Source organism: Macaca fascicularis, chromosome 15, assembly GCF_037993035.2.
Source record: "Macaca fascicularis isolate 582-1 chromosome 15, T2T-MFA8v1.1".
NCBI lineage: Eukaryota > Metazoa > Chordata > Mammalia > Primates > Cercopithecidae > Macaca > Macaca fascicularis.
The window spans coordinates 41,701,133-41,729,052 of NC_088389.1; the positions used below are offsets into that span (position 1 = coordinate 41,701,133).

At 45.0% G+C, this 27,920-nt stretch overlaps 1 protein-coding gene across 2 annotated transcripts in view; it reads right to left on the bottom strand.

The window, feature by feature from the left end:
* Positions 1-27,920, bottom strand: part of PAPPA (pappalysin 1) — a 246,711-nt gene that overhangs the window by 25,608 nt on the left and 193,183 nt on the right. For both annotated transcript variants that reach the window (XM_015436678.4, XM_074016697.1), the window contains 5 exons: positions 26,678-26,861; positions 21,125-21,335; positions 20,249-20,420; positions 11,166-11,313; positions 5,498-5,607 (listed from right to left, as the gene is read on the bottom strand). In XM_015436678.4, coding sequence (XP_015292164.2) covers positions 5,498-5,607; positions 11,166-11,313; positions 20,249-20,420; positions 21,125-21,335; positions 26,678-26,861 — 825 coding nt within the window. The remainder of the gene's footprint in view (positions 1-5,497; positions 5,608-11,165; positions 11,314-20,248; positions 20,421-21,124; positions 21,336-26,677; positions 26,862-27,920) is intronic.

Consider the following 27,920-nt stretch of genomic DNA (forward strand, 5'->3'; position numbering starts at 1 on the left):
ACGAATGTATGAGCGTGTCCATAAATGAATAAAAAAAATCAGTAGATTCTGGCTGCATCTCTTTGACCATGGGCTTCCCCTCCAGTGCACTCAGTTCTCCATCTCTATGTCAGTTAGACTGGATTTCACAGTCACTCAGAACCATTCGGCCTCTGACCTTTAGACACTCGGCAGGGTTTTCCACAAAGCTACCTTCTTTTCACAAATGAATTTTGCATTCTGTGTCTGCATGTGTTGCACATTTTTGAAAGACATGTATGAGGGGTGCCCTTGCAGGATGGAATGCCGTGCAATTAGCTAGCTAATTCTGCCACATTCATTATGTGAATTGGGCAATGACAACCTCTTTGAGCCTTAGCTTCTTCATCTGTAACGTGATAATCCTTACCTCACTGGGGGGTGATGGAGACAAAATGAAGTGGCGTATATAGAATTGCCTAGCAAACCATGTCTACATATTAGACATAGTCAATAAATGGCAATTTATCTCTCCTTTCCTTAAGTCATTCCCTCCCTCTCTTTCCTCCTCCCATTTTTTTTTCAGAAGCTATTATAAAAGCCAAGGTCTCAGCACCTAAAGGAATTATAAGGTTCTGGGGATAGGGAGATGCACTTTCTATTGTGAAACACTCTCAGCATCCCTGGGCAAGGGACGATGTGTGAGCAAATTGGATCTATATCTTAGGAACTGATGGAAGACAGGCTGCCACCCCAGAATTCTAGATCCCCAGACTGGAATAGTCTGTCTCATCCAAAGGTTGCAAGCCAACAGCTTCTAGGCTACACAAACCACAGAAATGTTTGGTTTGGCATACAAATGTTTTAAAAAAGTCAAAATTAGTTGCCAAAATTTTTTAAAAAGAAAGATATTTCAAATTTTAAAAACGCCAGGTTTCTTGTACCCAAGAAAAAATGAAAAATTTGGCCACAGGAGGCCCACATTTCCACATTGCTGCACTTGGCTAATGCTGTCGCCATTTGGAAGCAGAAAAACAACAACCGTGTTTTCCATAGTTTGCCATAGTCCCCACCATTCCCTGCAGTCTCTCCAGCATTGAACCTGAGGGGCATTTCCACCTCTTATTGAGTTTGTATCATTTTGTTTATTAGATTAGAGGAAGACTTTTCTGTACCTCTAATCACTTTCAAAAGTGCATGTACAGGGAAGGGGACTGAGAAAAAGAAGGCTTAGGACACAAAAAAGGAGGTACATTGTGTTTCTCTTTATAGAAATTGAAAATACACTTATGAAAATGGCTCATGATTTCCAATTATATGAAGTTTACAAATAAGCAAAACCAATTCTTAGAGATAGGGACCAAGTCTACAAATAAATTTATAATTTAGCAAAACCAATCCATAGTGATAGAGAACAAAACAGTGGTTACCTTGGTGCTGGAGAAATTGCCTGGCATGGGGAGGGAGGACTCCCTGAAGATTTGGACAGGTCCACATCCTAATATGAGTAGTGGTTTCATGAGTGTACACAGACAAAACAATTTATAATGCCTTACACTTACGATAAGGAAGTAAGTTATAGCTCAATAAAAAAGAAAAGAGGGAGGCCGAGACAGAAGGCTCACTTGAGGACAGGAGTTCAAAATAAGCCTGGGCAACATAGTGAGACCTCATCTCCACTAAAAAAAAAAAAAAAAAAATTAAAAAATTGAAAAAAAGAAAAATAGAAAAGAACTTCAACAGTATCTGTAAAGTTTTTATTTCTTAAGTTGGGTAGTATGTGTATGGGTGTTATATTTTTCTGCAAGTCTTTCTTTCCAAAATATTTATAGTAAATACTACTACTAATATACCTCAGTGTTTATTTTTAATTATTATTATTATTTTCGGAGACGGAGTCTCACTTTGTTGCTCAGGCAAGAACACAGTAGCACAATCTCGGCTCACTGCAACCTCCACCTCCCAGGTTCGAGCGATTCTCCTGTCTTAGCTTCCTGAGTAGCTGGGATTACAGGCGTGCGCCACCACGCTTGACTAATTTTTGTATTTTTAGTAGACATGGGGTTTCACCATGTCAGCCAGGCTGGTCTCGAACTCCTGACCTCAGATGATCCACCTGCCTTGGCCTCCCAAAGTGCTTGGATTACAAGCATGAGCCACCGTGCCCGGCTGCCTCAGTATTTAATGTACAAAAGAGTATGTTTGGCCTGCTTCACTCATTTCTCCACCTGCCTGGTTCAGGTGGCATTTCAGTTTGTGACTTCTGAGTGAAGCCTAGCTCTCACTTCACAACTAGGTAAACTGTGGCCTAGAGAAGTGACAGGATTTGCTCCAGGACATAGAGCAGGAAGGCGCCAGAGCTTACACTAAAACTTTGGTCACCTGACTCAGCAATCATAAATATTTAGCAAGTACCTGCTGTGTGCTAGGCACTGAGGGAGGTACTATGGTAACTAATATGACCATGGTCCTGCCTTCACAAAGCTCACTGTCCTGGTGTCCTCATCATGACCTGTGATCTCAATGTTGACATACCACTCATCTAAGTAGTCCTCATTCTCTTCATTCATGTCAATATATGTAAAGGACTTAAAATAGAGTCTGTGTTGACTAAGTGTCAGTGGTGGACCACAGCTGGCTTGCATAGGCTCGCAAGAGCCAACTGTGCCTGGATCTTCCCAACTTTGTGCTCAGTGACAGCAACCTGCAAACCTTGAAATCCGCCACGGTAGGAATATTTGTATCGCAGAAGTTGGGAAATGCTACAAATCAGAGTTTAATGTTTGTGGAGAGCCAGCTGTTAACTATTTGCCAGCACATCCCTGGTAAGCCATCAGTAAATGTATTGCCTTTATTACTCTACATTTCATAAACGCTGCAAGGATAGTTGAAGTAAACTATCCAGACTGGCCTGGGTCTCTCTTCAACTTCTCTTATGCAAGTAGCTTCCACCTCTGAGATTCCATTACTTCCATTGGAAGCAGGAAGAGACTAATACCCACCTGATAGGGACATATGTGTGTGGTTATGCGTGTGTGGTAGGGGGTGGGGGTGGAAATAAAGGATTGGAAGTGCCTGACCCAGTGCCCGATCACAGCAAGTGCCCTGTAAATGCCAGTTCTTGCCTCTCACTCTCTTACCCTGGGGATAAAAGTGGCAGCAGCTGGAGCAGAGCCTCACCCCCAGCTATCTAAATTGCACTGGTGCTCGCGGGCAGACCCCCAGAAAGCAGAGGAGCTATCCAGGGCCTCCTCTGGCCTGGAAATGCCTGCACCAGCAGCTCTATTTCTGTAGCTCTCACCGCACAAGGGGCAAGGGTGCAGCAGAGGCCAACTTTTCTGCCTTATTCCTGGAAATCATCAATCTCTGCCCTTCGCCCTCCTCCCTTTTTCTACCACATTTTTTTCCTCCTGGATAATGAGGCCTCCAGAGACCAGTGGAGGTCTGAACCTCGTTATGGTTCTCTCGGTAGGCCAGCATCAATAAAGGCAGGCAGACCAGGGAACTGGGTGGGGGATGGGGCAGGCAGGCAGCGGGTGGGCAATGGTGGGGAGGGGGGGCAGCTTTCAGGCTTTCAAATCCCTGGATTTATTTCACAGTGAATTATAACTGAACTCTTTAGTGCCCAGGGCTCACAGAGGGAAGGGTGGGAATTTGCCCAGGGGGTAGGAAAAAGGTCTTAAGTGGGAGGCTGGGCCAGGCCAAGAAGATCTCTGATACTGGGGTGAGAGGGAGGTCTCCTATGTCTGTTCTGTATATGAGTCAAACTCACCTGCTTTCGGGTATGTGGGAGTTAGGGTGGGGAAAGGAAGGAGAGCTGGTAGTATTGAAGGAACTGCCAATCACAAGTCCAGCTTGTCATTCCAGTTATGCTGCCTGTGTAGACCAGCCGCCTTCCTCTGTAGGCCTCAGTTTCCCTATCTGTACAATGAGGAGCCTGTTCTTGATTATCTCTAGCTGCCTTGAGATTCTGACATGTGGGCTCCCTGCATGCCTGGGTATGTGAGCATATCAGGACGCAATGGGGCATTCAGGGGAATCTGTGCAGGAATTCTGGTTCAGGAATGGTGGAGGAAACAGATGACAGAGCTTGAGGTTTGGGAAACAGGGCTATCTTGTGGATATGGAGAGTCAGACAGAGAAAGAGAGAAACAGAGGGGATGATGGAAAGGAGAGTATGGGAGGGAGGAAGACAGAACAAGGGGAAAGGTATATCAGAAGAGGCAGGAGAGAAAAACAGAGTGGAAAAACAGAGATAGGAAAAAAATTAGAGAGAGTAAGATGGAGACAGGAAAAGAGAGAGCAGAAGAGAAAGAGGAAGCAAAAAGGAGGGGAGGAGTATGCCGGGGCACACAGAAGAGTGGAGGAGGTCTGGCCAGGTCTATACGCCCAGAGTGCTGAGTAAGCCCTGGCAATTGTGCCCTCAGCGCATTTGAGAAACAGTACACCCAGTATCAGGTTCTGCCCAGCTATCCAAAGCGTGATCTCTAGCAGGCAGGCAGATGGCAGCTCCCTGGCTCCGTGGCCTCTCAGCACCCCAGGCAGTAGTCTGGTGGAGAGACATAGAGCTAAACCTCACCCGCGCCCCAACCCCGGTCTCCTTCTTTCAGTTTCTCCAGGGTGAAGAGCCAGTGCCCAGAGTGACACATGAGGCCTGGACCTGTGATGTCCCGGGGGACAAAAGCAGGGCCTACATCAGCTCCAGGGGCCCCAGTTGATTGGGTGACACAAAGGCGAGTGGGAACAGCCCATCTCAAAGTCAAACCGACACTGCCCCGAGGTGGGGGCCTCTGTAGTCATCTGGCTGGGGGCATGCCGGCCTGATACCGTGGGAAACACACAGGGCTCAGACTCAGGTTTGGGTTCAAGCCTTGGTTCAGGGCCCATCACCTCACTTCTGATATTCCAGTGTCCACAACTAGAAAATGCAAACAATGACCCCTCTTTCATACAACTGTACTGAGGCTGAAATACAGTCTTCGTGCTAAGCACTGGACACATGAACATGGCAGGTTCTCCACAAACAACCGATATTACTAGTCTGCTAGACACCTATTAATTGCTTTCCCTGAAACAGGTAAAGCTTGGAGAAAGACACCAGAAACCTAGGCTATGTAAAGTGCAAGGCTACATGGGAGGGCACCAGAGAAGCCACACAACACCATCCTTATGAGTATGGACTTTCCAGCCAGACAGACTCAGGTCTGAAATCCGGCTCTATGCTCCCTACCTCTGTTATTGGTGCCTCAGTTTATTCCTAGGCTGATATCAGCATTTAGTAGGACAGTAAATAAAAGGCCCTTCACGTAGGTCCTGACAGAGAGAAAGTATTAAATAATTAAAGACTAGAGAAATGATTGTAAGTCTCCTCCCCACTCTACCCCACCTCCCCCCAACACACACCCACAGGGCAGGTGTGATGATTAAATGAGATAATATATGTGAAAGAATGAACTCAGGCCCGGGACATAGCAAGTGCTTAACAATATCATTTTCCTCCCCCTTAGCTGCAGGTGGGTAGATGTCCCTGGTCACTCACCTCCACCCGTGTGGGGTTCAGCCAGTGGGGGATGTCACGCACGGTCACGTTCATTGGCAGGATGATGGACTCGCTGTTGTGGTCCAGGCACGAGGTGGCACACTCCGACCCTGAGGGAAGCACAGCATGAGGCAGCGGCTCAGGCCCCAGACCCTCGACAGCTGCAAACTGTCCTCCTGCAGAGTGGGCCCTGCCACTTCCTGGTCCCCAGTGGACTCAGCTACCCAACCTCAAGGCAGTGGGAAGGAGAAGGCTCCCCAGGCAGGGCCACCTCTGGTCTCCCTGACTCCATTCACATGCCTCCCATCTGGCTGGTTCCTGCTGCCACCCTCATTGGCCCTGACCCTAGTTTGATCAAGCTCCTCCTCTGCTCAAACACCTTTCCAAGGCTCCCCACATCCAGAACAAAATACAGCCCCCTTTCTAGGCGTTCAGTGCCTCCTGCAGTCTGGTCAATCTTCTCTCTCACTGACCACCTTCACTTTCTGGTTGGTTCAACCGGACTGAACTATACTTGGTTTTCCATCTGAGTCCCACAATTCTCAGCCTCTGTCCTTCTTCTCTTGTTCATCCCATATCCTGAAATGTCCCCCAATCTGCCTTCCCATAACCAAATTCTATCCATTATTCAAGGGCCAGTTCAATTCTTCTAAGAAGTTTGCCCTGATTTTCACAACTGAGTGAGAGTACTCCATCATTAGATGTGCCTGATTCATCTCGGAGTTTAACCCCGTGTCTGACACCCAGGGAGAGCTCAGAGCACTGGCTGAGTGAGTGATGAGCACATAAATGCAATACCAGCTTCTTTTCCCCAGGGTTTCATCCCTGCCCTTCCCTGTGCCTTAAAGACCCTTCCCACTCTAACAAGTGCATTTTTAATGATCCCACAGACCTCAATCGCATGCCACTTGCTCAGAGAAGACCTCCATGGTTTCCTGACAGGCCAAGCCCCTCATAGGTGCCCATGACAGAATTGTCATGTGACCGTTTCCTGTTTGCTTGGTGAATGTGATGTCAATAGCTCTCTTCCCAGCTGGACTATAATTCTATAGGGCCAGTACTACCCATGGTCCCCATTCTATGTCCAGAGCTTGGCACTATGCATGGCAGATTATGGGCACTCAATAAGTATATGTGAAATGAGTGTAAGAGACAGTGAATGAATAAATACATCAATGGATCAGAAAATGAATGAATTAATGGATAAATGAATGGCATGATGACTGACAGATGAATATGCATTTAGGTATCTTATAAAGGAGGAAGTAAGTACATAAATGGATAAGTGAATGAGTAAATTATGAATTAAATTGATAAAGGAATTTTTAAAAAATCAGATAATGAGTCAAAGAAGGGGTAAATGAGTAACAGAGAGAGGGCTACTACATAGAAGCCCTTGGTCCAGGAACTTTTGCGTGAAGACAGTTGACTTCCAGACTGTAGGTTGGCAAGTTGACTCTAATTCAACTCATTCATTCTCTACCCTGACCTCACACATCCTGCGGTCATCTGAAAAATCAAGCCTAGTCCATGGAAAGTACTCAGTACCCCAAAGAGGCATTTATTCATGTGGGCAAAGAAACAACCGGTCAGAATCCGACTAGGCCTGAAGGAGGCCATTTCTCTGTCAGTATCAAAACCACCCTCCAAACACTAGAAGCAAGTCACCTCTTTTCTTTAAATATCCTATTCTATTAGCTATTTTAAAGGCCCCCCTTCCAAATACACATATGTATGTATTAGCCATTTTAGAAGCCCCCTTCCAAATATACATATATACGTAGAATATATATATGTGTGTGTGTGTGTGTGTGTGTGTGTGTGTGTGTGTATATATATATGCTGTAAAAAAAAATCAGGTAATGAGTCCATGAAAAGCTGAATGACTAACATGGCATGCACAAATAGATATGCATATACATACACACATAAACATGCAATATACATAGAGGCATGTATACATGTATATGTATATGTATATGTATATATATACAATCTATCCAATGCCCTTCCTGTTGCCATCTTATCATCCTTTCTAGTCTAAGAGGCTCACAAATCTAAAGAAAGAGCAAGGATGGAGTGGCAGAGGCAGGACCATGTTTAAAAGCCCTTCACTTTTTAAATTTGTATTTATTTTTACTTTTTTTTTTTAATTATGAGAGTCTCACTCTGTCACCCAGGCTGGAGTGCAGTGGTACGATCTCGGCTCACTGCAACCTCCGCCTCCTGGGTTCAAACGATTCTCCCGCCTCGGCCTCCTGAGTAGAAGCCCTTCACTTCAAACACAGGGACACTGAGCCTGACTAGGGGCAATTTCTGGCCCCACCCAGTGGTTTTCCTATGTTACCTGATTTCCCTGCAAATCCAGCCTGTTTCAGTCATGACATCCGTTTCACAGGCTGGAGAGCCAAAAGGCACAAAGCTCAGGGCACAAAGCTGTTGAGGAGAGAGCCACATCTCTAATTCCAGGCCCCACAATCGATACAATGCAGCCACACAGAGAGAGGAGAGAAGGAGGCAGCCATCGAAGCAGGAGAGATGGTGAGGGGCCAGAGAGACAAGAAATGGGGACAACACAAGCAGACAAAAACGATGAGTGATGAGAATAAGGAGCAAAGATCCCTAAGCAGTCAGAGGAACTGCTTATGGGGTATGCTTTATCGTGAGACCAGTTCTAAAGGAGTTTTTAGGTAGCAAAGATGAGACAAGGCTGTGATAATAAAATTCTTTTGAAAAAAAAAATGCAGCCTCTGAGAAATAGACAAAGGCTATCTTATCCCAAGAGAGGAAAAAAATATAAAATTAAAAAAAACCCAAAAAACCTGTGGTCAAAACAGGAGACACTTGCTGTCCAATGCAGCAGTCGTGTCTTAATTTCTCTTTCTCTGCGTCTCCCTCTCCTAGGCTCCCCTCCCCCACGCCAGCTCTGGGGCTTTAGGACCAGGCTGCTGTGTTGTGATATATGAGCCGTAATTGGCATCCTTGCAGAGTGGTGATCTCACCAGGCCTCTGCGTCTCCTTCCCGGGAGGCGCAGGGAGGGTGGCAGCCCTGGTGGCAGCAGCAGCAACTTTCTGAGGGCTCATAACTGCCACAGAAGCCTCCCCAGGTGGCCTGGGGGAGGCACGCAGGGGAAGCTGGTCTGGGTGACTCCAGAAGGTGCCCTCCAGCCCCTAAGCCCGACACATATCTCACCCCTGCTTATAAGGCCAGTGATCAAATCCCTCTCCTTGGCAAAGTGGATTCTCCCCAGGGAAGGGCTCAGCCTGGGAGGTGGAAGTCAGGGGCATTTGAAGGAAAGTGAGGATACAGCTGGGGCTGAGGAGTGGATGAGCAACAACTGCTCTCCTGCCTTGCTTCTCACTCTCATCCTCAGCCTTCCTGTCTCCCTGTGTGGCTTTTTCTCTCTGCTCTCCTCCAATGTCCCTATGCACTCATCATCTGCCCTGGATTATCACGTTCATAAGATGGACATCTGGGCGCCAGCCGTGGGGACTTGGGGTACAGGAAAGGGGAGTTAATTCAGGTTGCAATATCACATAGATTTTTTCCCCTTTCTGCTTTGACCATGAAAATACTAAGTAGGTAAATACCACCCTCCCACCCCTTCCCCTTTTTCTCTACTATTCTGATGGAGAGAAGAGAGCCAGGTATTGTACTCATTTGCATACAGTTGAGACATGTGAATAAAATGTGTAAATGCGTCTGTGAGATTTGTTTGCCTTTTGTTCATCTTTCTGTGTGTTTGACATGTTTTGGGACATAAAATGTGTTTGCGTTTGTTGAAGTATGAGATTTGTATGTACTGCATGTGAGTGCTATGTATAGGTTTATGTGCTACCTGTGTGTGTATGTGTTTGTGTGAGTGATGCATTTGTGTGGTATTTGGCTGATGTGTAGGTGTTAGGCATGAGCTTACTATATGATGTATGTGTTTGGGGCTGTTTGGTTATGAAACATTTCAGCATGTGGCATGTGTTTATGTATGAACATGTGAATGTATTTGAATGTGTCAGTGGGTATAGATATGCAGTAAATTTGTTTCTGTAGTTTTTCCCTAAAGGTCACTTAATTAGGCTTTTTCTCACAGGGCCACTCAATGCCAGTTAAGAGTATGAATGAATATTCACTTGCATATTATGATTGAGCTGGAGGTTGGGACCCCCTCACAGACATACACACCTATCAGGACCACACACACCTATCAGGAATGATGGAAAGGAGAAAGAAAGTGTTGGCCTTGGGATGGTGCAGCCCATGCTGCTCACCACGGCAACACGTGTTGCCCCACCTTCTAGAATGCCTATATTAGCAGGTCCTATAAGATCCCATCTCTCTGCAACCCTCCTGGTCAGCATTACAAGATGCTGTATAAGAACTTACACACAAGATGAATTGATGGCTGTATAAGATCTTAAAGTACCTTCCAAACCATCAGTGAGAGCAATCATGTGCTTTGGTGTTTTCTGACCCATGCAGGAGCCAGTGTCTTGGGCTAAATGCAAGAGTGCTGATTCCCACTGTAAGTTAAGGTGAAGAACTTCTGCTATCTGAGTGCATGTGTTTTCATCTTCAAAAAGAGACGGACAGTCCCCATGAACTTTCCCTCTCCAACCACAGGCCTTGCTTCTGGACATGCAGTGATAACTCTCTGTTTGCTGGATGAAAATCATGTTGGGTCTCTGCACATTCAGATAACCTTCTACAGCAGACATCCCTGGCGATTGCTCCATAAATCATATTGGCCAGGAGAAAGGACATTCAGTTCCCTAGGCTTTTCATCATGGTCAATTAGGGAATCAGCCCAAAAGGTCAGCATCACTGCCCTTAAATGAGGTCACACTCCTTGCACTCTGAGTACCCTGGAAAGCTGTGGTGCTTGTGATTAACGCATCCGTCCAGATACCTGGTTTCAACGAGGCAAATCCCTGGCATACATTCCCAGCTTGTCTCTCCTCACTGTGTGTATTTCTTGAGCTGGCCTGTCACCATACAAAGAGTATTTTGAAAATGCAGTTTATGCTCATCTTGGATGCAGCTGAGATGCCACAGAAAAAAGTCAGGCTTTGGAATGGGATGGGTCTCAGGATTTGGGAGCATGTTCCATTATCCCCTCAAGTTTTGATGCCCTCATCTACTAAAGGTTATTGCGAGAATAAGATATAATGCCTTTCAAGTGCTTGACGAAGGGCCTGAACTATATCAGGTACTCATGAATGTTTAGTATGATGCAAATTTTAAAATTAATAATAAAAGCAGCTGTACTAGACTACTATTGCTTCCCTAAATGTGATGTGTGCTTTCATAACTCCTGCTCCTCAGTCACAGAGTTTCTTCTGCCTGCAATAGCATTTCTTCCCCGACAAGCTTTTTCAAATCCCCACATAAGCATCCCTTCCTCTGGGAGTCTTCTGTGTCCCCCCCGCAGGCACCTGACAGCTTTTCTGTATTCTGGTGTAACTGTTTACACTCACCCACCACTGGGTCATCATATCCTTGTCCCTGATTCTCTTCTTGGGAGGGCATGGTCTACACTCATTCATCTCTCTTTCCATAGTGCCTATGCAGGAACTCATGTGACCAGGGTGTTCAATGACCCACCCAGGCATTAGCCCTGAATTGCTGGAAGGAATTTCCCCTCCTACTGCTCCCCTCTTGGGCCCACCATACCTATGGCATAGCCATCAGGGCACTGCAGTTTGAGGTTGCTGTTGAGCTGGTTTGGGGCCGAGCACTGGCCTTGCATCTCCTGGCAGACATGGAAGGAGCCACTCCAGGTGCCGTCTTTCCGGCAATTAATGATGTTGCTCCCACGTCCCTGAACAACAGAGAAACACAGTCAGGACCAAGAGAGACACCAGCCCCAATTGAATAAGCTATTCAGAATAAAACAGAAAACAATTTTTCATCTCTCCAGAGCTCTGAAGTGTTCCAAAACAATTTCTTAACAATGGTTGAAACTCAACCACCCTGAAAAGGAGGTATTGTTAGTGTGTTTCCATTTTATATATTGGAAAACTGAGGACTCAGACCGGGAAGAAACTTGCTCAAGGCCTTCCAGAATGCCAGTCCAAGCTTAGTAGTCTTTCAGAAATTTCAATCAGAGCCAATTATAGTTTTGATTTGTGTGTGAGAGTTTTTTTTTAATTGCGAGGGTAGGAGCCCATCAGCTCCTTGACTGACACAGAGAGTAAGTGCATGGGTTAATGAGGAGCACTAAAGTTTGCTTCCTCTTAAATAGTGAGAAAGTATCCTATGTCAGGGCTCTGTCATATGTTGACTAAGTAATCTGAGTCTAGTTGAGAAGCTTTTTCTTCCAAGACATTTCTTTTCCTTTCCTGATCTTCTCTTTCTTTCTTTCATTCCATTCCATTCTATTCCATTCCATTCCATTCCAACAATAATGGCATGAAGAGGGTGATATGGGGGTATTTGTATCTGTGCTTTCCTCCCAATTCTTTAAAACAGGGAACTACAGTTTGTCGATCTTCTGCAAAGCATTAGGCAAATGCAGCTTGAAGACATAATCCCTTCTTGAAGTCCCCTTCCAACTTCCGAATTTCAGAAAGTTAATTCAAGTAAGATTCCTTAGTGTCCAATCTGTGCCCAGCTCTGTGGGGTGCAGAAGTGAAGACAGCCAGTGCCCGCCTCTGCGGGCTAGTGGGAATGGCAGTCATGTGAGCCACCAGCCATGTCACTGTGACTGTGCTCAGTGAGGCAGATTAAATATTATACCAGTGCTGTGAGTACACAAGGAAGAATAACTGGTTATGAGGGGACAATCAGGGAAGGCCACTTAGAGGAAATGATATATGGAAAGGGATTTTCAAGGATGCATGGAATTGCAGGCAGAAAAGGAACAGAAGACACTCCTGGAAGATGGAAGGGCATGTGCAAACAATGAAAAACATGGTGCATGTTGGAGGGCCTGGTGTGGTTCTAATTGTATGACTCAAGGCATGAAGAAGGGGAAGATGAGCTGGTAACACAGATAAAGTGTGGAGCCTTAAATGCCAACGTAAGTAGTTTAGACTCTATGAAAAAGAAATGGAGAATCACAGGTGGTTTCTGTGCAGGGGACCCACATTCTGAAGGATCTAAGAACAAGCTATATATTCTCTACTCCTTTCAGGCTTATAATAAGATGAGAAACTTGACATGAGGCCAGAGGAGCTGGCTGTGCTCCACCAATGCAAAAATTTATGCAATGGCTTCCTGTGACCTTCAACTTCCATGCAAACTCCTGTGCTGGCTCCAGAACCCTCCCAGCCTTAATTCTGCCTAATTCTCCAGTTTCTTGCTCTCCACAGCACCACCACCAACCTTGAACTTCAGTTTAAATTGCCTGCACTCGTGAAGGCATCATATGTTGTGCTTTCATGCTCACTGCTCCTTCCGTCTGCTATGTTTCCTACCCACCCGCCTTGTCTACCTTGCAAACACCTTATCTGGCACAACCCATCCTGCTCTCGTGCCACCTCAATTCTGCATGGGGCACTACCTAAATGTCTCTGACAAGACATTACCTATTTGTTTATCATCGGTTTTGCAACAAGACAATGAGCTCCTCAAGCCCCAGGCCGGTGTCCTATTCAACCTTTTATCCTCAGGGTCTTCCACAATGCCTAACAGGTCCAGGCCACTCAGTGCATTCATTCATCACTTAATAGACATTTTTGTTCATTCAAGAATTGTTTGTTTAATTCTTGTTTGTTCATAACAAGAATTGGTGGAGAGTGATAGAATGTATTTCTTTAAGAAATAAGAAAATAAATGAATGCGTGGATGAGGAAATAAATGTACAAGTGAGTAAATGAAGAAATGAATGAATGAGGGAATAAATTATGAATGAATGCATGAGAAAATGAATAAACTCCTTAAAAGAACTGATGTAAGCTGAGGCTCCCCTATGTGAGAAAACAGCTGCAAAGATACAGGATTGGAAGAGAAAGGGGCCCCTTTCCAGGCCTCTCCTGTGCCGGCAGAAGGAGGGTGCAATTGCAATGGAAACCTCTCTGGCCTTGGGAGAAGGGTGGCCCATCTTGAGCATGCAGCTGCAAGGCGGCTTGCAGAGTTCACTCCCAGAGGTTCTGTAGGGGCTCATGGCAAAGTTACGCAGCTTCATGTGGCTTCAAAGAACCCAGACTCTCCCTCTCAGAGCCCCAGGCTCTAGGCCCCATGATTCTCCTGGGCCCTCTGGGGAGTAGGAAATTGACCCCAATTTCCTGGAGCCTTGGCCTGGGCCTGTGATGCATTTGGCTTCCAGCCCCTGAAGGGCTGCAGACCTCAGCACTACTTGGGCCAGGGCTGGCTGGAGAGCTTAGTTTGTAACAGAGAATGTATTAGAAGTAGCCGGAGTCTGCTCATGGAGTTTCACACTGGGGAGGCCCCACCATGAATGAAAGGTGGGAGCATAAAGCACTGGTTTTGCTACCATTGGTTTATCTCTCTCCTGCCCAGTTCATCTGGTACTTTGTGTTGCGAAATTTGCTTTTAAAAATATGTAGCATCCTTTTGCTAAGACACCTTAGCCTTCAGAACGAGGCATACTGGTAGGTTGGCACTTCAGGGCTTCTACAGTGGAATCCAGATGACATTTCTGGCTCCATCTCTTGCTATGTACATATCCTTCCTTCTAGACAAGTGAATCGCTTTGTTTCTCCTGCAAACTTTTCTTGCTTTCCCACCTCCACATCTTTGCCCTTGCTGTGCCCTCTGCACAGCAGACTTTCTGGAGCCTCTTTGGATTTTTAAATCCTTCTTTAAGAGTAGATGCTAGTGCATTCAGAAATTGCCTACCACCTGGTTTAGAACTTCATAGTCGATTATTGCTGACTGAGTCTAGTTTGACCAGAGAAGATCTGGCATAATTGAAGCTGCAATCTGGGAAGACCAGAGGGTACTTTTTCTGGGTGTTGTCAGGGAACTGACTGAGTATGTTTGACTCCAAATGTACAATTCTTCATGCTAAGGTGAAATCTCTTATAAGAGGACTGAATATCTCTCAGCAAAACAGTTTGCCTCTCTGTGCCTGTGCATCTGTTTTTACAAGAGCATATTGAGCTCTAACTTCCCTGCTGCTTTAGCTACACAGATCCACAGAGAGCTGAAGGCATATAATAATATTATCAAACACCTATAACATGCTCAGTGCTTTAAAAATCACTTGAACAATACAGTAGAGTGAAATTATATTATTTTTGCAGACTTGGGAACTGACTGTTAGAAAGCAAAGAAGTGAGTTTTCGAATGATGCTCGTGTCATAGTTTTAAGAGCCTGGGTGTAAGTCAAACTGCCTGAATTCAAATGCAAGCTTGGCAACTTCCCAGCTGGGTAGATTTGGGGACGTTCTTTAACTTCTCTATGCCTCCTCAAGTTCCCTGATTGCTAAATGGGCATGGAGTCTACTACCTGAGAGAGTGATCATGAGGATCATATGAGTCCATTTATATAAAGCATTTAAAGCCTAACACACATACTGAGCTCTGTAATTGTCAGATGAGGTTCTTACTCACTCTACTGTACTGTCTCTAAGAGAAGTTTAGAATAAACCCCACCAGCAGTGCATTTTAGAAATGACAGCAGCCAGAAAGGGGAGGTAATGTGCCCAAGTCAGAGAGGTTGCCAATGTCAGGACCATGTCTCTTGACTGTAAGCTGTTGTACCCTAGTAGGATGAAGGAAAAGAAGAGAAGAGGAAGAAAGAGGGAGAAGTATTAGGTTTCTTCTCCTTAGAAGACACGAAAATAAACAAAATAATAGCAGGAAGAAATGTAGCAGCATCCGAGCAAGAAAAACCCAGGCAGCAAGTGCAGGAGCTAGATGGCTAAGATTTGGAGGCATGCTGACTTAATAACAAGAGTGTCAGTTCCACCACATCTGGTTGTATAAGACAGGGCAAATCAGTTTACACCAGCTTCCCCATCTGTAAAATGGGGCAGTAATGCCAGATGCCATGGGGCTTAAATGAAGCAATCAGTCTAAAGTGCTCATCCCAGTGACTGGCATGTAGTAAGTGCTCGTTATATTTCAACTGCTGTGAATCATTTGTCTCTGTTCCCAGTCAATGCCCTCCTATGCGTTTTGTATCCTCCAAGGTAGGTACAGGGGTGACATGTTGCCCCACGAGGGAGGATGAGTGGAAAGTGTGAATTACGAAGTGACGTAGTTTAAGACCTGGCTCTGCTTGTACGACTCAGGGTAAGTCTCTTTCCCTTTCTGGGCTTTAGGGCTCCCATCTGTAAAACAAGCGGGCTGCAGTGGGGGTCTCTGAGGTCCTGCCTACCTCTAACATCACATGGGCCTGTGACTCTTCTGAACTCCTCTAGGACATCCTGGGTGCTGGCCAAACATTTAACAACCCGGAAATGAAAACCTAGCTGAGGCACTGCACATATGTGAGCTATACCTCGTCGTTGGCAGGGCTCACAAATGGAGAGTGCAGGTCTACACCCCTTGTGGCAGAAAGGCTTTCAGAGACACCTTCTGTGATCTGTGCAATGAGCTGGGTGTGTTGTAGATTCCACCACACCCTTTCTCTCTTGCTCCTGCTGAGTTGCTGAAATCCATCATTAGGTGCATCACTTTGCCCACAAAGCACCTTTAGCTTTTTTCCTCCCCTGCTGATGCATCTTCCAAAGACCCCGTCCCCATCCCAAGGCTGGCCACTCCCTGAATCACCTATAAAGCCCCCCACAGTGCTTCTCACAGCGAGCCAGGCCTATGTTATCTCATCAACCAGCTTAGGGCCATCTGAGCTGCATTAAACCCTGAGATGAGTAGCTCCTCACCCCCTGGGGATAAAATCTCTGCCTTTCGCTGCTGGTCTGCCCTGAAAATGTTGGGAGCAGTGGAAAGAGCAGAGCTAGGGATCAGAAAGACCACCACCTGCTCTTTTGTCGCCACGGGCAAGAACTTAGCCTCCCCAGGCCTTCTTTCTGCATCTGTAAAATGGGGATTCTGTTTCTTTTCCAACTGTATGTTGTGAGCTGTCAAAAGAGAGCAAGCCTGCAGCAGCAACTTGGTATACATTAGACACTCAAAAACAAAGACAAAGAAAGCTGATATCATTAAGGTTCTCTGTGCTGGTTTAAACAGACAAGAATACCATAAGTGCTAGAGCTGGACTGTCTGATATGGTAGCCACTGTACAAGTATGGCTATTTACCTTCAACTTTGAATATTTTAAATTAAATAAAAGTTAACATTTTGTTGCTCATTCGCTGCAACCATGTTTCAAGTGCTCCATAGCTACACGCGGCTAGTGGTCATCATTTGCACAGATATGGATCATTTGTATCACGGCAGAAAGTTCTACTGGGAAGTGCTGGTCTACAGGAGCTACAGTACTATTTATTCTACAGGTTTATTTAAGCAAGGGAGTGGGTTTGACTACGGCTCATGCTGGTCTGTTTACTCCACACTCTGGCCTCATGCAGGATGGGTGCCTCCTTCTCAGTTTTTTTTTTTTTTTTTTTTTTGCTTTACTTTAAGTTCTGGGATACATGTGCAGAACATGCAGGTTTGTTACATGGGTATACAGGTGCCATGGTGGTTTGCTGCACCTATCAAACTGTTATCTAGGTTTTAAGTCAAAAAGAGCCCATAGAGCCAAGACAATCTTAAGCAAAAAGAACATAGCTGGAGGCATCCTACTACCTGACTTCAAACTACACCACAAGGCTACAGAAACCAAAACAGCATGGTACTGGTACCAAAACAGATATATAGACCATAGAATAGAACAGAGGCCTCAGAAATAACTCCACACATGTACAACCATCTGATCTTTGATAAATCTGACAAAAACAAGCAATGGGGAAAGGATTCCCTATTTAATGAATGGTGCTGGGAAAACTGACTAGCCATATGCAGAGAACAGAAAACTTCTCAGTATTTAGAGCTAGCCAGCAGAGGGCTAGGTTGCGATCTGTTGTGTTTCTAGGCCCTCCAGGAGCTCACATAGAGCATAGGGGAGTCTCACCACTGGAGTGACCTTAAAGCAGGCTAGTTCATTTGTCTAGTCCCCAGGGCTACCACATATGATTGCATAGGTTTTGCACTGCACAAGGCCAGTGGGTACCCATAGACATGCTCTATTTTCATTACCTCATTTAATCTTCACAAACAAACTATGAGGTATGTAGTATTCTTTCTCCTCATTTTATATACAAGGAAAGTGAAGCTTAAAGAGTTAAGTAACTTGGCCTCCAGTGACTAGGTAATGAAGCTGGGATTTGAACTCAAACTACAGATCCAGTGTTATACTGGCTCCCAAAGAATGAATAAAGTGAGGTTTGTATTTGCTTTTAGTGGCAGTGGAAGAGAGTGTGTGAATCTCCCCTACAATAGCCCTTGTCCTTTCCCGTCAGGATCTGAAACTTGTTTGGAAAGCAAAGAATCCCTGCTCCATACAAGCTGATTCAAGATGCTCTGGGCCATGCATTTCTGCTATGTTTATAGGCAGCAAGAGGGAATCTGAGGTGAATACTAGATTTGGCTCTCAGGCCCCTGGTCTGAGGGTAGAGGAAATTCATTTTCAGTACAAAGTAGAAATGTCAATTGTATTAGGAGTCCATTTGGCACGCACACCCTCATTCTTTAAGCAGACGAGCAATACCCTGCTCCTTTGCGACTAGCCTCTCCGTTAGTTGCCAAACAGAGCTGCTTGAGTCATCTGATACATTTACATTTTCTTCTCCTTTAAATACAAACTGGCCATGAAAGTTACTTGGAAGGCCCCAGGCAGGCTGAGTTTCAGTTTGATAACATGACCGCAGCCAGAATATTATTTGGCTCATCAGTTTGGGTAACTGTTAGCAACAGTTTTATGTAAGGGAGTGAGAGGGAAGCTGATCGGCCTGCAAGAGGCCATGGTAATTTCTAGCCTTTGTTTGTTCCGGCACTGGCTTCTGCCTCCCTGGCAGTCAAGGATGGGAATGACTCCCATGAATGGACACAGATGCCATGAATGTATGAGAGCAGGATTCTCAGGTGGTGCCTACTGGACTCAGCCCATTTACAGTTGGAGACAGGGGAACCTGGATTCTGACTGTGACTCGGCCGATGACAGCTGTGTCACCATGGGGAGTTGAGTAACCTCTTTGAGTCTTGGTTTTCTCATCTGTAAAAGGAGGAACCCGCCTTTGATGTTCATTGTGGTCCTTCCTCCTGCCCTTAGTTCTGGTGACATTTCCTGAGTACCTACTAGGTGCCTGGCACTGTCCTAAGTGCTGAAGGCACAAGGACGGGTGCAGATGCAGTGAAGGACTGTTTCACAGCCTAGTGTGGGGATGTGGAATGAAAGCAGGCAGTGACAACGCAGTGTGGCCAATGCTGTGAGGGGGAATCTGAGGAGGGGCATGGGGGAAGCCTGAGGAGGGCCACGGAGCCCAGCAGTGGAAGGGACATTGAGGAAGGGCTCCCGCAGGAAAGCGTGCCTAGGCTAAATTGCGAAGGAAGATGAGGTGTCAGGCAGCTGAAAAAGGTACAAGGATAACTCTTTTTAAGGTAGAGAATGCAGAGGTGGGGAAGGAAGATCCATCTTATTGGTATGGGGGAAGGGTCTTAAATGCCACCCTAAGGAGTTGGGACTTTATCCTAAGGGATGGGGGCTCCTGGTTCAGAGAGATTAACATAATTGCTCAAATCACTCTGGCTGAAATGTGAAGAAGGTACTGGAAAGAGGCACAGCAATGAAAACAGGAAAATGATCAAGAAGCTGCATGGTGGCTCATCAAAGAGATGATGTTGGCCTGAGTCAGGGTAGTGGCATTGGGGACAAAAGAGAACAGCTTCAGGAGATGCTGTGGTGGGAGAATGGGTATGACTCGGTAATTGCTTGGATGTGGAGGGAGTGAGAGGGATTCAGAACGGTGGTTTGGTAGTGCCTGGTATTTGGAGGCTAACATGAAATAACAAAGACCAATAAAGACTGATTGAAGACGATGCCAGCACTGAAATCTGTCCCCACCTGGCTGATGATCCTTGCACACCTGTGACACACAGGACTTGGGTTATCAACTCTACATGGTTGCTTTGATGGAGATGGAGCTCCTTGTGGACTTAAGGTTTTTTCAGCCTTTTGTTTCTTTTTCCTATTCTTGATTCCCATACTGTCCTTTTGAGCATGTGTAGGATTTGAGGAAAATTCCTTCAGCAGAGGCAGGCAGAAGTGTTGGACTTGCTCTCAGTTACATGTGCATTGAGATAAAATTCAAACCTTTCTCCTTCTGCTCTTCCTGTCTTCCACGGTGTTCTCAAAACTGTACTTCTCATCTATATGGTCCCCTTTTTCCTTATGCTTCAGGAGCCAATTGATGTCTAAGTATAGTGGCAGTCTTGTGATTTTAAATACTTCAAGGACCAACATGGGTGGTAATGGTGGTAGCAAACTGGCAAAAGAGCCCTGGCCATTCCTGTTTGAGGAACTTAACTTTTATCAACTTCATACATTGGGATTCCATGTATGATTTCCTTCATAAAAGTTCCAATGCTTAAAAAAATTCAAAGCTAAGAATCTCTGAGCAAATAAAATATGGTATTGCAGGTAGGAAAATGAGGTTCAGAGAGATTATGAAAGTAGATAATTAGAGCCCAGTTTCTTAACTTCTGCACTGTTGACACTGCCATTATACAACTTGAGCCTAGTTAGACAGTCTCTTGGAGAAAGTGGTTCCTGAAGTATAGGCTAGTTTTTGGTAAGCAGAAAGGAAAGGGACCATGGTATCAACCTCAAGTTCCAGGACGCTTACCTGGGAGGCGTCGCTGTCTTCACACTTGATCCTACACTCACTGTTGAACTGGAAGCCATTAGTGCACTGGTAGAGCCCGTGGAATTTTGATGGAGGTGGGTCACAGGTTACAGGAACACAAGCTCCCTCCTGCCAGCTGCCATCCTGGGTACACTGAGTCTTGAAGGCCCGTCTTCAAGGAAAGGATCAAAGAGGAGACATCTCAAGGACCAATTGGCTAGATCCATGCCCTGCATGAACACCACCAGCTGGGCCCCCATTTCCTATTTCCTATTTTTGATTCCCCACCTGACCTATTGGGTGGTGGTGGGGCCTGTGTAGGGATTAAGGATAATTCATCCACAGAACTCTTTTAGCAAGAGCAGGCAGAAATGTCAGGCTTCCAGCTACATGTAGATTGACACAAAACTCAGGCCCTTCCAGCCCCAGGTTCTCTCCCCTTTTTTACAGAGTGTTCTGATGGGTGTTAGAACCATGATGCTATGATTATCCACCATTTACTGAACAACTACTATGTGCAAAGCACGTTGTGAACACTTTACATGCACATGTTCATTTGTTCTTCATAGGAACCTTATGTTGTAACTGTTATTATCGTACCTTTCTTATTGCTAAAAAAAAAAAAAAAAAAAAAGGGAAGTGCAGAGAAGTAAAGTCACTTGTCTGAGATCACATCGCCATTAGGCAGCCAAGCTGAAACTTAAAGTTTGTTCTGTTTGACCCAAAGCTAATATTATTAACAAATCCTTCTAGCTTCTCACAGAACAGAATGGGATGAATGGCAGGCATTGCCTCCAGTGAAGAAATGAGTGCAAGGCATTTGAACCTAACTTGTCCTCCCAGAGCCCATGAGTTTGCATTTCCAACCCCACTTACTTCTTTGACTTCCGAGAGGATCCAGGCACATGGTATCCAGGCTTGCATTTGTATTTGCAGAAGGAGCCCACCTTGTGCTTATTCTCTCGGCACCGGGGGGTCTGGAGGTCTGCATTGGGCACGGGGGGTGGAGCGAGGCACATGAGCTCACACAGGGCTTCTGGGAAGGACCACAGCCCATCCTCCATGCAGGTCAGGAGGCTGTTGTTGCCTGGAAGACAAGGGCAAGCAGGGATAGAGGAGGGAGGAGTCTCTGATAGCCAAGCTAGCCAAGCTAATGCATAGCCACTTGGATTTTAGCTGACTTGACAAACCAGGAGATCCCTTATGTGGAATTCCAACCCCTTCTACTTCCAACTGAGGAGCCTAGGGAGATCAAGAGAGCTGCCACAAAGAAGAGGAGATCTAAATGGGGGGAGTGAATTACCCCCATGTCTACAGTGAATTAAAATCCAAGGCTTCTGACTTCTGATCCTGAGCCTCTTCTGCTGCATAGAAAAGACACATTCACAATCCTTGAATCCATCTTTCTTACTTTACAAGTGGGCATCTGAACACAGAGATGGAGGAACTTGCCTTCTAATAGTTGGCAGCAAAAGCTCATACCAGAAACTACAGCAAACTCTGATATCAGTGAGTGTATAACGTCAAGCTGCCACTCTCCCCCTGGGCCCAGCACCCCTGTATCTGTCCTGCTTACCACCTCCCCCAGCTCCCAACAGCAATGCCTGGAAATGACAGCATTGTGTTATCAGGAGGTTTGATTTTCTGTTCAGGTCCTGGTGCTCAGTGAAGCTTTGCCAAAGCAGCTGAAAGAACAGCACTTCCCCCGTAGCCTGTGCCAGCTCTGACAGAGTGCTGATTGCCATCGGGAAGCTGGTCTGAAGGGGAACGTTGCAAATAAAAGTAAAACACGGGAGTTAGGCTTTTCACTGCCAGCTCATATATTATCGAGGCACAGCCTGCCTAAAACCTTCCCGAGACAAATAGAGGAGGGCCTAAACTTGTATTTCTCCACCAAACTCTCCTCTTCCTGGTTATTACTGAATGGTGTTGACAACCAGGGCTTGAAGCATTTGGGAAGCTCAGGGAGTTGCAGGTTGGAGGGGTGGAGTGGTAGGGAGAAAACTGACATTTATTGAGCAGTTACTGTGTACCGAGGACTTATTGAGCTGTTACTGTGTCCCGAGGGCTTCTGATATGCAATCTCATTTATTCTCACAATAAACAGTGCATTTAGTATGACAGTCTTTATTTGGAAATGAAGACTCAGAAAGAGGTGACTCGACCAAGTTATTCTAGTTGGCAAAAGACAAAACTGAGGTTCAAAACAAATTCTGTCTAACTACAGAGATGGTTGTTTTTAATGGGAAGTTGGCTACTACATATGATCAGCAGGGCTTTTATTATTCATTCTGGAAGCATCAAATCTCAATTTTCCGATCTGTGAAAAGCAAACAATTGCTTCTGCCTTTCAGGGTGCTCAGAAGATGAAATAAAACAACATTTATGAAAAGTGCCCATGAAAGTGTTGTCAATGTCTTCATTTGCTTCTTAACTTTTTTCCTTCTTTCCTTCTTCCCTCCTTTCCTTCCTTCACTTCCCCACTTCCTCCCACTTTCCTTCTTCTTTTCATCTTCATTAGTAGCTCTGAAAGAATCTTCACAGAAGTCTTCATTCATTCAACCAACATCTATTTAGTGCTTATTCTGCACCAGATACTTTTATATGTTGAAGGAAAAGCAGTGAACAAAATAAAATAAAACAAAATAGAAATAGCTCTGCTCTCTTGAAGCTTGTAATCTAGTGGAACAGGGAGGAGTACAATAAGTTATCCTAAAAAGTATACTACTTAGCGTGCCAGAAGGTGCCAAGTACTATGAAGAAAAAGCAGGAAAAGGAAGAAAGGGGAGAAAGTACTTTGCAATTTTATATATGCTTCTCCACTTACTCCTTCTCATTTTTGTCATTTTTCTTCTTCGTCAGTATGATTCATCCGGTTAGCACAAGGCAGATTGGTGTCTGTAAACCCCAGAGGGGATTCCACATTGATAAACTGTGAGACTGACAACTATAGATATTTTAACATCAAGTAAAAAGAGTAAAGTGTGCGGAAAGGTGATTCATTTGGTTTCCATAGAAGCATAGAAGCATCCGGAATACCAGGGTCTACAAACTTCTTTTTGCACTGCCCTTGCAATCGGGGCAGTCATTGCTTTGGGGTGCCCAGGTAAAGCACAAGGTTAGTGAGAAGGGGAGCTGTATAAAAAGTACAGGAAGCACACTCTCTTCAAATTGCCCAAGAGAGATAACATATCTGCGGAAAAGGTGTTGGGACTCTAAAAAAGTACATTGTATTACCTTTGTATATTGTAAATTATGAAGTGAAAGTAATGGTTCTTCTGTGACAGGAGAACATAAAGATTCCAAAATGCTAATCAAGAGAGAAAATGCAAACCAGAAATGTGCTTTCTGGAAGAGGGTGAATATGAGTTAGCAGTGCACCACAGCTAAAGCAGGCACTGGTGATTCAGGACCATGGATATGTCCCCCCATCCCTGCAACAAACTCCAAGAGAGTTTTCAGCCGGGCAGTATTTCCGTGCACCAGCTGTAGCCACTACCCTGCATCTACAATGTGGCTTTGAAGAAAGTAGCGTATGATACATGATGTGCCCTTCCTTTGTCTTCTTGGCACTGGCCTGTACGCTGTGAAAGATGCTTACTGCACTGCCAACTCTCTGCCTGAGGCTTGTTATACTGGTCATGGATGCTTACTCTGTCCATATGTAGGGCGAGTTTAAAGTACCAAGGAATTAATGCCCCTGGAAGCACCACTAAACTAATGGTGGAGTTGTTGGATTCATGTGCCAGTTTCCAGAGTTGCAATAACTCTGAGGCATGTTCTCCACTGTCTCCTAGAGTTTCCCAGAGGGACTGAGCTCTAGTTGCCCACAGTGGCAACTGGCTTTAGAAGAGAACCTGTTGACTTTTGTCAGTTCCATGTCTTCTGCCCTCATTCCCCCACTGTATTTCCTGGGGGAACATGATTCAAGACATGAAGTGAAGGCATGTCTGAGCCTGAAATTCCTGGTAGAGGGTAATATCTCTTGGTAGAGGTGTTGATATTAGAGATTAGGTTCCATCAAGTTTTGGGACTCTGTAAGTTCACTTGTTCATCTTTTAATGCAGACAAATACATCCTGCTCAGCCTTTCTACAAATGTGGCTAAGGAAATTCCAATCTCTAATGAGCATTAAAATAATTGTGAACTTGTAGCAGTGTCAAAAGAGAGGTACTTATTTTTATTACTTCATTTAAAAGATTACCCAGGAGATTGAGTCTCTTTTGGAGTGCCATAAAGATTGAAATTAACATAGAACAGAACTCAAGGAGAGAAATTCAGACCTTCAATCTGGTATTCTAAACACTTGCCTCATGTTGTTGGCACTTTCTAGATCCTAAGGCAAGGGCTGTATCTTGTACCTTCTTTACTCCTAGAGCCTAGCCTACTGCTGAGCACATAGCGGGTCCTTGGTATTCATTTGTTGAATGCATAAAGTATGAATTTACCTGTGACCTTGAACAAATCACCAAACTTGTTTGTCCCTAAACCAAAGCCATCTCTGAGTTCTTGTCCATCTCTAGCATGTTAGAATGTGAAATAATATTGGCCACTATATTGTTTGGAGGAAACAAAAATGCAACAGCTGGACTGGAATAAAGACAAGCACTCAATCGAGAGGCTACATTAGCCAAGGGCTGGTACGGGGAGATTGCAAGGAACAGAGGGGTTGACTTGGTAAGGGGTAGACTTTAACAGAAGTTACAGAGGAATAAGACAGATTAAGAAGAACAAGAGGTAAGAATAGAGGAGAGGGCCAGGTGGGGCAAAAACTGAGGGCAGGAAGGATTTCAAGCTGGTCATTATCATTATTATTTATTGACTGTTTAAAATTAGTGCTTTTACTATTCACAATAGCAAAGACATGGAATCAACCTAAATGCCTATCAATGATAGACTGAATAAAGGAAATGTGGTACATATATACCATGAAATACTATGTGGCCATACAAAAGAATGAGATCATATCCTTTGCAGGAACGTGGATGAAGCTGGAGGCCATCATCCTTAGCAAACTAATGCAGGACCAAAAATCAAATACCACATCTTCTCACTTATAAGTGAGAGCTAAATAATGAGAACACATGGACACATAGAGCAGAACAACCAACACTGGGGCCTATTCACAGGGAAGGGGGTGGGAGGAGGTAGAAGATCAGGAAAAATGGCTAAAGCGTATTAAGGCAGGCTTCATACCCGAGTGATAAAATAATCGGTACAATGAACCTCCATGACACAAATTTACCTATATAACAAACCTGCACATGCACTCCTGAACTTAAAATAAAATATGTTTTTAAAAAATTATTGTTCTTTTTGTTTAAACTATGTTATGATCAAAGAAAAAACAAAATGTAGAAAGGAGGAAAGAGAAGCAAGTAAAAGAAGGAAAGGTGACATTGATCACCTCTTTACCCCCTGGCTTGAGATAAGGGTAGGAGGGCAAATTAGGTGCCAATATCAAGTTCAAGAAAAAGGCGGCAGGACCTTTGCCCAGTCAAAGGAAAAGCAAAGTTGGGATCACCAACTATTAGAATGATGGTCCTCCTAAGGCCTTGTCTCCCCAGCCAGGTCACTCTTCCCTAACCACAGTTGGCAGCGGAAGGATATGCATTGTTTTGATTAACGATTATTATTAGCCACAATGAGGGCTGTAATAATCAATGCTAATTTATGCACTTCCCTTTCCCAAAGGCCTCTGATTGATTGAGAGAAGTGTGATTTCCTAGTCTGGAGTTATTAATACATTCCACATCTAATCCCAGCATTCTAGGACACCCAGGTCAGCTACTCACTTTTTTCTAAAATGTGACCTCCGGTATGCCAGAGTCTTATTCCCCTCAATAGCCCTGGTGCCTCGCTCAGGAGGATGCCAGATGCTTCCTGTCCATATCTGCTCTTCTCTGCCTAGCTGGCCCCTCTTGATAAGTAGCAGCCAGCATTGGAGAAAGACAGACCTGGGCTTCAATATGGTCCCCACCACTGATGGTGCAGCCTTGGGCAAGTTCTTTAAACCCTCTGAGGCTTGGTGTGAAATGGGAATAATAGTAACACTTACTTCGTAAGGCTTACTGGCCCTAATCATACGAGTGAATTCATTTCATCAGTTCCAAATGCAACTCTTTTTTCTTTTTCTCTCTTCCTTCTTCCCTCCCTCCTTCACTTTTATCCTCTCTTTCTTTTCTTTTTTGCAAGATTTCCAAGGTCTTGGAAAGGGCTTCACTGTCATAATTATCCGTACTCTCTTTTTTCTTTCTTATCTTCACAGCAGGCCAGTTTACATAAACACAACTGGTAGGAAGAAGTCAGGAGCACAGATAAAACCCCATCCCACTCTTGGTGTTTGAGAGCCAGAAAGAGAGCCTGGATGTAGCCTCTAGGTTTCCCATAGACAGAGGAAGGCTGAGCTGGGGAAGGCGTTCTTGATACCTTTCAATTGTGCAGGGTGACGGCACTGGAAGGAACACTGACTGCCAAAGGTGGTACCATTAGGGCAGGAGAAGGAGGCGGCGTAGACATGATGGTGGTCTGGGATGCTGCAGTCCACTGGCTCACAGGCCACCTGCTTATTCCACTTGCCCTCTGTACAGGTCACTGTGACGCTGGGTCCCATCTGAAAGGCAGAGGCGTGCATAGTGAGGAGTGGCAGACTGAGCCCTAGATGTGGAGAAATACCCTTCTTCCCAAGGTGACAGCTCAGAGTCTCGTCCAGGTACTAGGAGACCAATGCTTAGTGTTTAACGTTAGCTTACTTTTAATGATCCCAATAATTGCATGAATTAGATATTTCAGTTCTCAATTAAAGACACAGAGACTGAGACTCTGAGACATTACATGATCAGCCTTAAGTTAACCAGCTGGAAAAAGGATAAGTCGGACTTGAGTCCAAAGGCTATGCTCTTAACTGCTGTCTATAGAGTCTCCCAGATCATGATTTCCATTTCACTGTGAGAATCTTGAGGTTTTGAGACCTCAAAGGGCATGATGACTTCTTTCACAAAACAGACTGTGAAATACAGTTCAATGGTAGGACATCAAGTGTTGATTTTTGTGTCTTTTATTAGCTCTAGGGGAGTTACTAGGAACCTGTTGTAGTGCTTGGCACACAGTAGGCACTCTCCATGGCTATAGGAGACCTGGATGTTTTTCCTCCATGTTATCAGACCACAGGCAAGTTCCTTTCCTTACTTGAGTTCTCCCTTTGGCAAAATGGATGGATTGAACTCAAGAACTGCTCAAAGATCCACTCCCTACTCTGAGATTTAGTGGCTCAATAGTCAAGAGAGAAAGGCACAAAGTCAGAAAAAGCCTAGGAAAAATGAAAGAGTAAATGGAGATTTGAACCGAACTACAAGATGGCAGAGCTGGGCGGAGGGCAAGGCCATGCTACGGAGCCAAGGAATGGACAATCATTGCAGCCTGGAGGCTTTCATTCAAGGAGGAAGCCACTAAATCCTAGAGACTGGAGATGCCAAATGTTGATCTGGGATTTTAAAAGCAAGGACATTCTCCCTCTTAAGCACACATCAAAGGGATGTGTGCTTGAGTGAGGTCCCTCACTGCCAAAACAGTTTCATTGTTTCTACAGGAGTTCAGGCCTGCCAAGTCTGACACACAGAAGTAGGTGTCTAAGAAGAGCAAGTCCAGAAGTTCTGTACAAATAGGCATTCCC